The sequence below is a fragment of the Octodon degus genome, unplaced genomic scaffold (genome assembly GCF_000260255.1).
Source record: "Octodon degus isolate 3935 unplaced genomic scaffold, OctDeg1.0 scaffold00076, whole genome shotgun sequence".
Lineage (NCBI taxonomy): Eukaryota > Metazoa > Chordata > Mammalia > Rodentia > Octodontidae > Octodon > Octodon degus.
The window spans coordinates 6,406,787-6,422,433 of record NW_004524652.1 but is presented as its reverse complement, the minus strand read 5'-3'; the positions used below and the strand labels follow the sequence as shown (position 1 = coordinate 6,422,433).

At 49.8% G+C, this 15,647-nt stretch overlaps 1 protein-coding gene across 1 annotated transcript in view; it reads left to right on the top strand.

Annotated features, from left to right (window-relative positions):
- The window catches only part of Ccdc62 (coiled-coil domain containing 62), a 61,901-nt gene that overhangs the window by 32,365 nt on the left and 13,889 nt on the right, over positions 1-15,647 (top strand). The window contains exons 10-16 of the mRNA XM_023720667.1: positions 1,289-1,390; positions 3,223-3,394; positions 4,573-4,674; positions 7,759-7,847; positions 8,158-8,273; positions 10,140-10,751; positions 12,970-13,111. Coding sequence (XP_023576435.1) covers positions 1,289-1,390; positions 3,223-3,394; positions 4,573-4,674; positions 7,759-7,847; positions 8,158-8,273; positions 10,140-10,751; positions 12,970-13,111 — 1,335 coding nt within the window. The remainder of the gene's footprint in view (positions 1-1,288; positions 1,391-3,222; positions 3,395-4,572; positions 4,675-7,758; positions 7,848-8,157; positions 8,274-10,139; positions 10,752-12,969; positions 13,112-15,647) is intronic.

Here is a 15,647-nt window from a genome sequence, read left to right as displayed (position 1 = left end):
CCTATTTACTGCCTCCCAAGAGCTGGGATTACAGGCATGTGCCACCACGCCCAGTCTCAATTGCTGTCTCAGTGTGCCCAGGGATGGGGCTGCCATGGCAGGCCCAGGGATTGAACCCCCAGCCTGTGCAGCTGCTTGCAGGTGCTTTAATCCGCTGAGCTATTTGGCCGGTCCATATAATGAGTTTTAATAATCCATCGTAAGAGAATAGAGCTTATGTTATGTCCCTTTTCTAGAGTAGTAGTCTAGATGGTTTCCAGGTTTAAAAGTAATAAACTAAAGGGCCGGAGAGATGGCTCAGTAGAATAAGCATTTCCCTGGCAAGTGCAAGGGCTTGAGTTCAATCCCCGGTTCTGCCAAAAATCAAAAATAAAATAAAATAATAATAACAATAAAAATAAACTATTGTAAAATCTATTGATAGGTCAAATGGCAGAAGGAGGCATCTTTTTGATTAGTGAAGTGCTTTTAGAGCGGTTTTAGGTTCATAGCCGGTTGAGTGGGCAGTACAGGGTGTTCCCGCAGTGCCTGCTGTCCCTCACACAGCCTCCGCGTGCCAACATCCATGCTGCGGTGCGTGTATCAGAGCTGCTGAACCTACAGGGGTGCAGCACTAGGGAGTTAGAGGCCCACCTTGTGTAGGACTCTGCTGGGGGCCAGGCAGGGTCCACACCCCAGCGTGAAGTCTTCTTTCAGCAGAGGTGTTTTTGTTTTCTTTTCTTTTCTTTTTGAGGCAGAGTTTCGATACTCAGTTCAATCTGGCTTTGAGCTCACTTGGTAGCTCAGGCTGGTCTTGAACTCACAGTGACCCTCCTGCCTCAGCCTCCTGAGTGCTGGGATTACAGGTCACCTCGCCTGGCCTTCTGCAGAATTTACAAAGATACACAGAATTCATTAATACTACTTTATTTCATGGAAGGAAATCTCTTAATACCCATTTTGGATTCACTCATTTTCTCCTAAAATTATACATAATTATATATTATAAATTATATGTAGCAACCTAAAATTATGTGGTTACAAATATGCAACCTAACATTACACATCAAAATATTAGGGAATGGACATATTCGCAGATAGAACCAGTATAATTCAGTAGCCAGGATTGAGAGGCTAGAGCTCATGCAGAAATAGGCGTTTGTTTTGATTTCTGATGGCTTCTTAGCCACATTAATCCTTTAAGAAGTTAAATAAAAATAAACAGAGAAGTGAGCACAGACGTGGCTGGTGACAGTGCACAAGCTTCTGGAAGGACTCAGCGCGTGTTTTCTGTGTCGTACCCTTGTAGGCCAGGAACGAGAACCTCAGCAGCACCTTAGTGGAACTTTCTGCTCAGGTGGGACAGTTACAAGCTAGAGAACAGGCTCTCACGACAATGATAAAGCTAAAGGTAATTACACGGAGTCGCGCCCCCACTCGCTGCCCTGGTCGCTCCCGAGCGCACGACATCCCGCCTCAGAGCTTTAGCAGCCCGGAAATTCGGAGCTGCCCACGTTGCTGTCGTCAAACGATCGCTTTAGGAATTAGAAACAAGGGGGGCGGGGGAGGTAGCTCAGTAGAATAAGCCCTTCCCTGGCAAGCTCAGGGGTCTGGGTTCGATCCCCGGTTCCGCACCAAAAAAAAAAAAAAAAAAGTTTTAAAAGGAATTAGAACCAAGGCAAATGTGGTCCGCAAAGCTTTGAGCGGGGAAGCAGGACCCACTGGCGGCTTCTGCCTCCAAGGCCTGCCCCGTGGCCGGAACCACTGCGCAGCCTCAGGACCTTGCTGCAGTCATGTTGCTTGTTGACTGTTTTCACTAAACGGGGTGAAGAATTGTTAGCGAGCAAGCAGTGACGCAGCCCCCAGCACCAGTGCACGGGGGTGCACGGGGGTCCCCCTGCCATAAGGCGGGTGTCTGACAGCTGGTAGATGGGGGCTGGTGTTAGTGTCACAGAAAGCTTATGCGATTTTCCCCAGCATGCTAAGGTTTTGAGGTGGTCGTAGGAAAGCTCTCTTAAATTAAAAGAGAAAAATATTAAGATCTACAGAACTGGCTGTGGTCACACAGCGGCCACTTCAGCGGCGGCGGCAGCTTCCCTGCTGCCCGTGGCAGCGGCCATTGCCGTGCAGTGCATCCCAACGAAGATGCTGTGCGGGCGCTTTGCCCGTATTCAGACAATCGATTGGTGGAAAGCTTCTTGCCCAGAATTACGTTGTGTTTAGGTGAACGTGGCCTCTGGTGGAAGCCGATGCCCTCTGGGACATTCTTAGCAGAGGAGCAAGTGGGGCTGTCATGGATAGGGTGACAGCCACGTGTGTCCATGGCCTGCACTTACCTGTGCTTGTGTGTTGCTGGTGGCCCCCTCGCACAGGTCTGTTGGTTTTGAACAACCCCACGTGGTTGTCCCCAGAAGTCCCTCTAGCACGAGCTGGCCGACTTTCGGTTTCCAGAGCACATCCACGATGCGGCAGTAGGAGCGTGCTACGGGGAGAGACGTGTTAACAGTGGTGATCCCATGTGAGTGGGGGGTGGTTTGAGACAGGCTCACGTAGTGGAGGTACACATAGTGAGGCTGCCCATGAACTCACTGCGTAGCCCAGGCTGGCCTCGAACTTGAGGCAACCCCTCCGCCTTAGCTCCCTGACTACTGAGATTATAAGCAAGAGCCCCCTCGCCCAACATCTTTTTAGAACTGTAGATATTATTTTAACTTGCTTTTCAGCAACCAGCTCTTTTGGTAGTTCAAACAACCTTCACAATAGAGATTCTACTTTGGCTCGGATTGAGATGAGGTCTTGGAGCCTGCCACTTAGGCTGCAAGAAAGGAGAACGCAGTGGGCCCAGGGAATTCCTCTGTCATCCAGAGAGTGATCTCCCTGGGCCAGGGCCGCCAGCCTTCTTGCTATGCCTGTTTCCTAGGTAATCAAATCTAATCCTCCAGGATGCAGTGAAGGGACAGTGACAGCACAGTGGATTCTGAGGCTGGCCAGCTGGGCTCCAGTGGTGGCTCTGACACCCGCTGGTTGTGTGGCTGTGGGTGACTTAGCAACTTGCTGTGTCTGGTGACTTGTCACTCGCAAGGACTGTGGCTCGCGCATCGCCACGTGACAACGGATGAAATGAGTTAGTGTGAGCAGTTCTCACAAGGAAACTCGGGACACGACAAGGTCTCGGTAAGTGTAATGGCGTGATTAGTTGGAACTTTGAAATTGAACATCACCATTTTCAAATTTGGTTTTTAGGACAAAGATATTATTGAGGCAGTCAATCACATCGCAGATTGTTCGGGTAAATTTAAATTGTTGGAGCATGCCTTGCGTGATGCTAAGATGGTGGAGACTTCTATCGTGAAGGAAAAGCAAGATTATAAGCAGAAGCTGAAGGCACTCAAGATCGAAGTCAATAAACTGAAAGGTAAGGAAGAGGCGTAAGTTTAAAGGGTAATACAGTGCACTCAGGAGGCTGAAGCGAGGATTACAAACTCAGGGTCAGCCTGGGACACACAGCAAGACCCTGTCTCCAAAAGCAAAAGCGAAGAAACAAGAATATGCTACCTTGGAAATGTATTTCTTTATTTGTATTCACTTAATCTTATGCTTGAGAGTATGTCTATTCCTAGCAGCAAATGTGTGTTTCATTTATATAGAATTAAGCTGCAGTTTTGGTGTTCTATGATAAATAACTGAGGTGGGGCCCACTGCATGGTGCGGCATATTTGTAAAATCATCGCCAGGCACAGTGGCACGTGTCTGTGATCCCAGCACTCGGGGAGACTGAGGGGGAAGGCTGCTGCTTATCCAGGCTGCATAGTGAGACCCTGTTTCAGAAACCAGAAGGCTGCTGGACCTGACACACTGCCACCTGTCTCCTGCCAGCTGAAGTTGGCCGCGCAGCTGAATCCAAGCACAAATGTGGTGGGGGAGGGTTCTGTGCGTCGAGCTTGTGGTAGGACTTGCAGAAGGAGGAAGGAGGACCTGCCACCGCTGCTGCCGCCGGGGTCTTCTTCAGGGGCGTGTTTCATGTCTGCCAGTTGCCTTTGGGTTCTTTTCCATTTTCGTCCTCACAGTAATGCCATGATCCACTCCTTTCTGCTAACGTAGTTCTTGAAGCTTTGTAGCGAGACGAAAGCCAGGTCTGCCAAGTGCCTGGGTGCTGTCTATTCAAACGTGAACACGAGTAGGTGGTGGCCCAGGCGCTTACCTCCGAAGGGTGGAGGTGGGCCCGCTTTTCCTGCATTTCTGTGAGGGGCAGAGTAGACAGCTGGACGGTGAGCTACCATTTTAGTCTTACATCTGTACACACAGTGTCATACTGAGCTCTGTTCCCAGCCCTTTCCTTTATTTTGAATATTGAGACAAGGCAGGCCCAAACTTGTGATCCTCCTGCCTCAGCTTCCCCTAGTGCTGAGATTTCAGGCCTACAACACCAACCCTGAGCGCTGCACAAGCTCTTCTTAAGCACCCCCGCGTCCCCGTGCCTCAATGGGAAAGGCAGGCCAGGGCCAGCCAGCGCCAGGGCCGCGGTGCCAGCCACCCTGGGTCCTTTAGGGAAACCAGTACTTACCCGAGGCTTTTCTCCCCCTGTCGGTGAAGAGGACCTAAACGAAAAGACAACGGAAAACAATGAGCAGCGAGAAGAGATCATTCGCCTCAAGCAAGAGAAGAGCTGCCTGCACGATGAATTGATCTTCACCGGTAAAAATAATTAGCTTAAGTGACTGATATTGATGTTTGTAACCTCAGTCTCCCCTGACACTCGGTGAAGGGTGAAAGAAAATGCACCTCTGCAAATACATGTGTTAACAAAGGGGGGAGCGGCCAAATAGCTCAGCAGATGAAAGCGCCTGCAAGCAGGCGCAGGTTCCAGGGGTTCGATTCCCAGGCCTGCCATGCCAGCCCCTCCTACGGGGTGCGCTGAGAGCACACCCCGGGGTACGCTGGGTGTGGTGGCGCACACCTGTAATCCAGCATTTGGGAGGCTGTAAACAGGCGGATCACTAGGAGTCCGATCTAGCAGCGAGACCCTGAACACCCTGAGACCCTTCCCTTAAAAAAAAAAAAAAGAAAAAAGAAAAAGAAAAAGAAAAAGAAAAAATGAAAATACGTGTGTTTTTTTAAACCTCTCTTTGAGAGATTGGTGAGGAACCAGGTTCAGAACTTAAAGCTATACTAAAGGCTCTTCCTTCTAAGACGAGACTAAGTTCCCTAAAATAAAGGGGAAACAGTATTACATTCAAGACTTTTCAAATGCAAAGCCATTCAGTTTGCCGCCTCTGCAGACTGGGAAAGAAGCGCAGTGTCTCCCACTAGAGGTCAGTGTTCCACCGCTGCTTGGGCCGCGGGGCGCCAGTACGCGGCGAGGCTGGCTGCTAAACCTGCCCCTCCGATGATGCCGCGTCCGTAGCTCTAAGGATGAGTCCGGACTTGGCATCGCCCTTTGTGCGTCGTCTAAGGCTGAGACACTCAGCGGCGCAGAGCGTTTCATTTCTTATTGTCTGAGAGGACATCTTGCTTGCGATGCCTCCGGGGAGCCAGAACAGGCGCACCCCACCTGCTCCTGCTCTCTAAGCTCACGCACCCTACTGTGTGTAACGAGGCAGAATGGTTTTGAGAGGCATTTCCTAAGTTGATTTTTGTTTGGCTTTTCAGACGGGCTCTCACTCTGCAGGCCCAGCGGGCGGAGCTCCGTGCAGAGCTGGAGGTGGCTCGAGCTCCTCGCCCGCCTCGCTCAGCCTCCCAAGGGCGGGAATTCCAGGCCTGCGCAGCTGAGCCCGGCTGTGCATTTTTAGTTATGAGGGAATTAAGTAAAAACAGAATGAAAAGATTTCCACATAGAGCTGGTGAGATGGCTCAGTGGTCTAAAGCACCTACTTAGAACAAGCTTAGCAAAGCACAGGAACCGCGGTTCAGTCCCCAGCACCACATGCCAGCCAGCCCCGCCCCCTGGTGGACTGAGCTGCCCCCCCACACACGTAAATAAGTTTTTAAAAAAGAGTAAATTAAAAAAAAAAAAAAGACTTCCACATGATATTGCATTAGTAATAATGGCTGAAAGGGGATACAGTTTAGATGTCTTGAAATTTTACTTTACTTTTCTTTTTTCTTTTTCTTTTTTTTTTTTTGGTCTTTTTGAAGCTGGTCTCACAATGCAGTTCAGGCTGACCTTGAGCTCACTTTGTAGCACAGGCTGGTCTTGAACTTGCAGCGATCCTCCTGCTTCAGCCTCCTGAATGCAAGGATTACAGGGGTATACGGCTACACCCGGCTGTTTTATTTTTAAATTCAAAACTTTTTTCTCTTGCTGAAGATGAAGCTCTTCACGCAGGCGCGGCTCCCCGGTGCTACTGAGGAGGGTGCGCAGGGAGGGCTCTCTGTGGACCGGGCAGCCCTATAATGAGGGCTGCTTCCGTTGAGGTCTTGGCCCAGGCTCTCCGCCATTAAAAGGCAGACGCCCCACCAGACTCCGACTCTGGTGTCCTTTCCACGGGGCTCTGTGCTGCGTGTTCTCGGGGCTCAGCCAGGCACATGGCAGATTGCACCCTCAGCTATGCGCCCGTGGAGAACATCACTGAACTACAGGAGCGGCAGCATACACAGAGGAGTCGCCTTATGCAACTGTATCCTAAAATCAGACATTAAGGCAAAATTCAAATCTATTTCAGATCCCCCCAAAATTGGTGGCTTGGCAGGGTGTAGCTGTGCATACCTGCAGCCCCAGCATTCCGGAAAGCTGAGGTAGGACGATCACAAGTTTAAGCCCAGCCTGAGCACAGTGGCATAGTGAGACCCCAGCTCAAAATGGAAAAAAGAAGAGCATGAGCCAGACCTGGTGGCACACATCTGTGACCCCAGTACTTGGGAGGCTGAGGCAGGAGGATTCTGGGAGTTTGAGGCTGGTGAGATGGCTGGCTACACAGTGAGTTCATGTTCAGCCTGAACTATGCATTGAGACCCTGTCTTTAAAAGACATGAGAAAAGAGGAGCACGGACTGGAAATGTGACTAAGTGTGAAGGCCCTGGGTTCATTCCTCAGTACCAAAAAATAAATAAATAACTTGTTGGCTTCTCTGCGTGTGGGTCACACCACACTCAAGACAAGTATCTCTGCTGGGCACAATGCGAGTCAAACGACTTCTCCTTAGACAGAGCGTTAATGTCTGCAGTGGTACAGTCCCAAAATGCTTTCCTTTGGCAAATTTCTTTTTTGTTGCTTTGTTTTGGGGCCAGGAATCACACTCAGGACCTTGCACCTGCCAGGCAGGCGCTGTGCCACTGAGTACTATGCCGGGCCCCGGATTCGCTCCTGTGGGCAGGTTCTTGCGGTGCGGCCGGGGCTGCTGCTGGGCTTGCCTGCTCCTGTATGCTGGCCTCTGCTTGCTCGGAGAAGCTGTACGCAGCCCTAAAAATAACTTCTGAAAACTTCAGCCTACTTGTTTACAGGCTCTTCTGAGCATGATTACCTACAAACATACTTTTTTTTTTTTTTTTTTTGGCAGTACTGTGGATCAAACCCAGGGCCTTTGTGTTGAACTACATCCCCAGGCTCTTTTATTTTTTTTTTTAAATGCATTTTTTGACCCAGCATTAATTACCCTGTGGGCCTTCCCCACACATGAAGGGTCTGGACAGATTCATAAATGGAAACTTCCTTATCAGCCACGCTGCAATTTTATGTTCAAGAACAACAAAAACAGTGTTAGCGGCTAAATTGTTCCTAGTGGAGAGGCTTATACGGAGGCGGCTGATACAAACTGTTAAATACTTTTTGTTCTTAAACAGTAGAGAGAGAAAAGAGGAAAGATGAGCTTTTGGACATTGCCAAGTCAAAGCAAGAACGTACAAATTCGGAACTTCACAACCTGAGGCAGGTATGTCCCCAGCTATCCTCCTGCAACAGCAGGAAATGTTTGGGAACAAACAAGGAAGTCACACGCCTGTTGATCCGGTTTAGGGTGCCTCTGCAGTCCTACCTTCATTAGACATGACATTAGCAGAACAGGGAGGATCTCGCCTGATAATTAAAGGTTAGGAGATCAGCTGCACCAACGAATCTCAGTACCAGCGTATCTAGCTTTTGTGTAGCAGCTGCTTGAACTGTTTTAGTTTTAAAAGCGCCAAGTTGTGGTTCAGTGTAGTATGTTATTCTGCTTTGTATTGATTTATCAATGTCTGCGGCAGATTTATGTAAAACAACAGAGTGACCTGCAGTTTCTTAATTTCAATGTGGAAAATTCTCAGCAATTTATACAGATATGTGACTCGAAGATGGAAGACTCGAAGGGCCTGGAATCCAGGTAATCTGAGCAGGCGATATGAATGTGATCTCGTGTTTGATTCCATCATTAGATCAGTATCTACTCTGTGGGCACCGTAGGCCAGGGACACTGTGGTTCCTCCTGTATGGCAGGGAGTACATGTAAGCTCAATTATTACAGTCCTCGCCAGTGGAAAGACCTGTTCTGAGAATTTTAGGTATGACACTAATTTAGCCACTTGATATAGAGTAAAATCATTAGACCTGGTGTGTGTGTGTGCATGTGTGTGTGTTGTGTGTGTGTGTGTGTGTGTGTGTGCATGTTGGGTAGGAGGCCTGAGCTAGCGTAGAAACTAGAGACGAGCCAGGCCTCCTCCCTCCGTTGTGCCCACATACACAGTGTTTAGGCGCGAGGCTAGCGCTAGGGAGCACGGAGAGGAGCAGGCATCTGCCTGAGAGAAACACTCCCGAAGCCCAGCGCCAGTGAACCGCTGCAGCAGGCACTCAGCTCTGAGGTGACCTCTGCCCTTAGCCTGAGTTTCCTGTTTCCCTTGTCCTCGAAACACCTGCCCCTCCACCAGGGATGACACTCGAGCCTTTGCTGAGCTGGGTCCTACACTCCGAGCCTTTGCTGAGCTGGGTCCTACACTCCGAGCCTCTGCTGAGCTGGGTCCTACACTCCGAGCCTTTGCTGAGCTGGGTCCTACACTCCGAGCCTCTGCTGAGCTGGGTCCTACACTCCGAGCCTCTGCTGAGCTGGGTCCTGGCCCTTGTTGCCCACCACTTAGTTGTGCATTAGGTTCGAGGCAGGTTCTCACCACATTGCTAAGTAGTTGCAGCTGTGTTTGACCTTGCAGTCCTCCTGCCTCAGCTTCCCAGAGTGCGGGCATCCAGGCGTGCACCCCTGTGCCCAACTCTGTTTGCCTGCTTGGTAGTGGATATCTTCCCTGACAGAAACAGGAGTGCGGGAATTAAGCAAGTTTCCATACAGTTCGATCAAACAGGAATGTAACTGCACCACAGAACATTTATTCTGTGTTTCCAAGCAAAAACATCACGAGGAGCCAGGAAAAGGCATCAAGGTGGGGGAGCGCCCAGCCCTGGTGAGACTACCAGGTCCCGGCTGGGTCCACACTGCCCACCCGCACTCCTCTCCCCGAGAGTGGGGTTGCACGCCGGAGCCAGCATTTGAGGGAGAGGGCACTGGTGGACTCCGCTTCTGTCACCCTGCTGCTCTCTGTCCCGCTGCTGCTGCGGCTGCCCCAGTAGCACCAGGCCCACTTAGGATTCTCTCAGGCAAGGCGCCCAACACGTTGGCCCTTTTTCCACTTTGAACTTTGTTGTGGTGGCAAGTACTAGACAAGTTGGGCTTTACACCTTGAGAACATCATGGTTTATGTCACTATGGGAGGCAGGAGCTGTGCTCCTGAGGGGCAGAATGAAACCAATTCCATGTGACATTAAAAATGCCCCTGGAAACCCTTATCCAAGCACTCTTGAGGCTGAGGCAGGAGGATGGAGGGAAGTTTAAGGCCAGCTGGGGCTACATAAGCGAGTTCAAGGCCAGCCTGAACTGCGTAGCGAAACTCTGTCTCCAAAGACAAAACAACAATAACAGAAGCTTAGAAGAAAGTATGTTCAAATGTTTCCTCCTCGTATTTGTCTAGAATTCTTGATATCTCTCTCGCTCTCTCTGTCTCCCCGCCCCCCTTAGGTAGTAAGAACATAGCAGGGAATGGAGAGGGAACACAGCGGGGGTCAGAAGGGTGTCCCCGAGAAGGGTGGCCAGAGTTGGGCTCTGAGGAGCAGGATGATGCTGGTCATACAGTGCCAGCTCTACTGCTGAGGCTCGGGTGGGGGATAAAGCCTGTCTTATAACTTCCACTTTTTTGTAATACCACTGTAGCCGAGACATGTGTTTATCGGACCTTGAAAATATCCATCCAAAAGTTGATATTAAGAGAGAGAAGTCTCCACTTAAGGACAATTTCGAGGCCATGTTGGCTCAGCACAGTCAGTCACAGAAGAGCTCCTGTGATGTTTGCAAGAAGAAGCTGCAGATTAGTACCACGTTTGGGGGAAAAAGTGTAATTACTCTCTCATCTCTGTTCACCAAAGACTTAACAGAGAAACAAAAATCTTGGCCTCTGGGTGGAAAAGTCTCCATTGAACCTGAAAGCAAAGTCACCTCCTGCAAGCTCCACACAAAGTCCCCGAGGGGTGGCGGCGCTGGCTGCCCGGGCCTGGCCGGCTGTGCTGCCCCCAGGCAAGCGGAAAAGCTGGACGGGGACGATGGCGAGCCCCTGGCAGGGTCTGAAATGCAGTGCCTGGACGACAGTGACCTGGGTGACTCCACGTGCTGCCACCCGAGTAACTTCATCATCGAAGCCCCTGGCCACATGTCAGATGCAGAGTGGATCAACATTTTCAAGCCTCCCAAAATGCAGAGAATCGTCCGCCACAAAAGTGTATGCACTTGTTCCGGGAACACTGGTGGAGACTCTGATGCCTCAGCAAGGTTGGTAACGTGGGCGTCTCCGAGTCTCCGGAGCTCTTGTGCTGGGCCAGAAGTGCAGGGCCTCAGAGCAGCTTCCTGCCCCTGCGACTGGAAACAGAAGTGGGGTGTGGACGGACTGTGTTCCCCTCACCCAGCTGCAGGCAGCGGCACCTTTGATGGCGTAGGGGGTTGTGCTGGAATCTGGTGGAGAGCGTGCGCAGAGGATGGCCTTCTTTTCTTCTCCTCCTTTTTTTTTTTTTTTTTTTTTTTTGACAGGGTCTCGCTCTGCATTCCTTGATGGCTGTAAAGTCTTGAACTTACAATGGAGCCCAGGCTGGCCTTGAACTCTTAGCAGCCCTCCTGCCTCAGCCTCCAGAATGTTGGGATTATGGTGTGCACCACCGTGCTAGCCACTGGTTTTCTTAGAGAAGAAAATGAATTAGATAGTAGCACGGGCCAAATCACCCGAGCTCATCTTACCACTGGAACTGCTGAGTCTGGTGTTTGAGTGGCACTGTAATGTCTCCTATTTTTATTTTTATTTTATTTTTAAGCTTTATTTGGTAGAGTCTTGCTATGCGGCTCAGACCCATACCGATCCTCCTGTCTCAGCCTCCCCAGTGCTGGGATTACAGGCGTGCGGCACCGGGCCAGGTTCGAGGGCCAGCACTACATGCCTGGGGTCCCAGCGTGGCATGTGGTACCAGGATCGAAGCTGGGTCTTTGCCTTGCCAGGCAGGTGCTCCCACTGCTGCGCTCTCTCCTCAGCCCTCTCTCCTGTTTTTCAATAAGGCAGAGCCCTTCAGCCTTGAGCGGGTGGCACTTCTTTGCTGAGAGCATTTTTTACATCATGGCACCGACGTTCACAGGCAGGACTGAAATTTGTTTCTCCTGCTTCTATTGCTTGGAATGTTCTTTGGACCTTCACATTGGTATTCTGTCTGCTGCGACATTTAAAAAATTGGTCATCACTAACTGTCATTCGTCATGTGTATAAATATGTGTTTTGCAGTGCTGAGTGAACACTAGTCCTCCACAGTGTGCTACGTCCCCAGATTTTTTTTTTTTTTAATTTTAAGATGGTCATGCCAAAAATTTCCCAGGCAGGGCTAAAATTTTTAAGCCTCGTGCCTCAGCCTCCCAAGTGCTAGGATTATAGGTGTGCGCCACCAGGCCCGGCTGAAGGCTTTCAGAGACAATTCTAAATGTAAACCTGAATTTATTTTGTGTATTAAATTTAAATGTATCTAGTGTACTGTCTTTCTCACTACACTTTCAGAACCAGCCAGTGCAAGTTTCCCCTTAAAATGTGAACGTTCTTGTTTAGTACTGCTAGACAGGCCTTTGGGCCCTGATGCTTGGAGATAGCCAAAGATCTTTAAAAACCTGCGCTGTATGAGGAGCTCAAGGCCAGCCTGAACTGCACAGTGGAACCATCTCATAGAAAGGCCTTTTGCCCTCATGCCTTTAGTTACTGAAGTGGCTGCCCGTTCTACCAGTGGAGGCACATGCCAGAGCGTTGCGTGACAGATACGCCACTAAGTGGAAAAGATAACAGTGTTTTTCTTTGATTAAAAGAGGTTATGTACCCACTTTTTTTGAGGGGGGACTAGGAATTGAACTCAGGACCTCCCACGACCTCCCACTTGCCGGGCAGATGCTCTGCCACTGAGCTACATCCCCAGCCTGTGTATCCACTTGTGCCCCTTCTGCTGGGCACGCGGAGGTTCCCCCGTGGAAGAGAAGCCACGGTCCCACCCTTCCCGCCTCCCGGAGACACGGTACCTCTGGCAGTCACTGCCGCTTTCCCAAGAGGGCTTTACACAGCCATCAACAAGCGCCAGCCTCGCAAACCCCAGACCTCATGTTTCACAGGTGTCTGCCACCTCTGTTGTTCTGTCTCTGTTTCTGGCTCTCTCTCTCTCTCTCTGTCTCACTTTGTTGGTTCCTGGATTGAACCAAGACCTTGAACGTGCTAAGTAAGCAAGCACTGTGCCCCTGAGCTCCGCCCCATCCTTGGTACATGGTGGAGGAGGGGAAGACCCTGTCCTGCACCCTGATCTATGGGTTTCGTTTCCATTCTCACTTGCAAAAGGTATGCGTTCGCCTGTAGGCTCCGCTCTGCAGCACCCGGCTCCGGCCCGAGGCTCCGCACTTCCCCAGCAGCTTCCAGAAGTACCGTGGGGGATGCGCGCCTGGCCTGCGCTGAGCCCTCTCTGTCTGGTTTCACTCTTCACAGTGAGCTGACTGCCATCCAACAGCCCCATTGCTTAAGAGCCTCGAAGTCCACTGAGGGGGAGGATGAGATGGAGGCCTTTCCTGACAAAAAGAACTCACCCATGAGTTTATTAAACAAAGACGCAGCACTGTCTAGTGAAAAGGTTTGTATTTTGCTTAATGTCCCAGCTTACTCAAGTAAAATTTCTGCCCAATATGTGTTCTGGAGCACGATAGTTTAATTTTGGCCATTCCTTAGGTTTGTTTGTTTGTTTTTTTTTTTTTTTTAATAGGACTTTTAAGGTTCTTTTTGTGCAGTTTTCTTTTTCTCAAGAAAATCTGCATTGCTTTTCTGGGGAGCAATTTGATGCATGTGTATTGTTTTGAAAACACCAACAAGCTGGCTGTGGTGGCGCACACCTAGAATCCCAGCACTCAGCACTTGGGAGGTGGAGGCACCGGGAAGGAGAGTTTGCGGCAGATGGGCCACATGGTGAGTTCAAGGCCAGTGTGAACTACATACCCATCCCCCCAAAACAGAACAAAATAATAATATAAATAAATAAGCCCAACAGCACATACCTATAATCCCAGCTCTTTGGTAGGCTGAGGCAGAAGGATTACAAATCTGAGGCCAGAGTGGGAAATTTAGTGAGATCTTATCTTTTTTTTTTTTCTTTTTCTTTTTCTGGTACCAGGGATTCAACTCAGGATCTTGCACTTGCCAGGCATGCGCTTATTCTACTGAGCTAGCTCCCTGACCCTGAGATCTATCTCAAAATTTTAAAAAAGCACACACAAAAAAAGTGTAGTCGTGCACTCCTGTAATCCCAGTACTCTTTAAGTGGGAAGACTGCAAGTTCAAGCCCAACCCAGGCAATTTTTAAAAAACCCTATCTCAAAATAAAAAATGAAAAAAGGAATAGAGGCAAAGCCCAGTGTAAAGGCCCTGGGTTGAATCCTCTGCACCAATATAAACAACATCAACAGCAATACTGAAAGTATTCCGGAAACTGTAACCCAACGGCCTGTCTAAACACACACCCTAGCAATAGCCAAGTCTCCAGAGAGACAGGCGACGCTAGTGACCTCATTCATACATACCTCGCTGCCGAGATGCGCAAACTGATGTGTGTATGTTACAAGAGACTCCAGCTGGGGACTGGCAAGATGGCTCAGTGGTCTAAAGCATCTGCTTAGGCAACTGCAGGGAGCACAGTTCAATCCCTGGCACCATATGCTGCCCCCAGGGAGGGCTGAGCCAGCCACAAAATAAATAAATAAATACTCATTTAAAAAAAAAAAAGATTCCAGCCAGGAAGGGGGCACATTCCTGTAGTCCCAGCACTCAGAAGCCTGAGGCAAGCAGATCCTCCTGAGTTCAGGGCCAACCTGGGCTGCGCATTGAGTTCAAGTCCTGCTTAAACTATACAGTGAGCCCCTGCCTCAAAAAACTAATAAATAGGTTTCATTTTGTTTTTTTAAAATTATTTATTTATTTGTGTGTGTGTGTGTGTGTGTGTGTGTGTGTGTGGCCAGCTCAGCCCACCAGGGGGCGGGCGGGCTGGCATGTGGTGCTGGGGGATTGAACCGCGGTCCCTGTGCTTTGCTAAGCTTGTTCTAAGTAGGTGCTTTAGACCACTGAGCCATCTTACCAGCCCAATAGGTTTCATTTTGTAAGAAAACATCTAACGTTTATGGGTTACCAGGATGCCAGGGTCACAAATTTAAAACTCCATTCTGCTAATGAAAAAGCTAAGGCTGGGGTGGCGTTAGTGCTGTGACGCGGTTCTGTGCGGCCTCTGCCGGCACCCTTCCTGTCCAGGAGCTCCCGCAGGGAGGGGCGCTTCTCCACAGGAAAGGCTGCATAAGTGAAGAATGCCTTTCCTTCCTCCTTTCTAAAAGGATACACTAAGGTGGGCTTGCATCTGCCTGCAAGTGATTCAACAATTTTTTTTGTCCCAAAGAATTATGTTTTTGTTTTTGTTTTTTCCTACAAAGCCTGAAGAAAGGCAAAAAAAAAAGGCAGGCAGAGTTAGTAAGAGTGGCAGCTCTCGCTGGAAACACGTCCTCTGGGCCAGTCACCAAGGCCAGCCTGGGACCGACCCCCAGAGCAGCAGCTTGGGGGGCCTGGGCTCGTACTGCAGCACCCTCGGCAGGAGCCGGTGCACACTTACATTTCGGAACCACTGATTCGGGGCAAAAAAAGGCAGATCTCAGTGAAGACCCATCTCGTGGGCTCCATCTGGGAAATCCCATGCCAGAGCACGCAGTTCAGTTATTTTTGTAGCTCCGGCTGCGTAGCGGGCTGGGGCCAGGGATCAGCAGTCTGGGCTCTGGGTCATGTGATTAACTGAAGGCCAAGTCTCTGGTCTTCCCCTTTTTTAAAAATGCCATCAGGTAGCTTTGGGGAGGATGCTCATTGAGCTTTCCAGGTCGTTGATACATTTATTTTTAATTAATAAGTATTTTATCCAGTGGCTGTAGAGGCTGCAGCCTATTGCTCTCACTGGTTGCCCTAAGAGTCCTTGGAGGGAGCCCTTTCCCGTGACATCAGCGCAGCTGGGCGTGGTGGCACAGCCTGGGATCCCAGGGTGCCGGAGGCTGAGGCTGAAAGCTCAAGGTCACCCACAGCTGCGTAGTAAGACCCTGTTTTGTTTTGTTTTGTTTAAAGTGGCATAAATAGAGATTTTTTTTTTT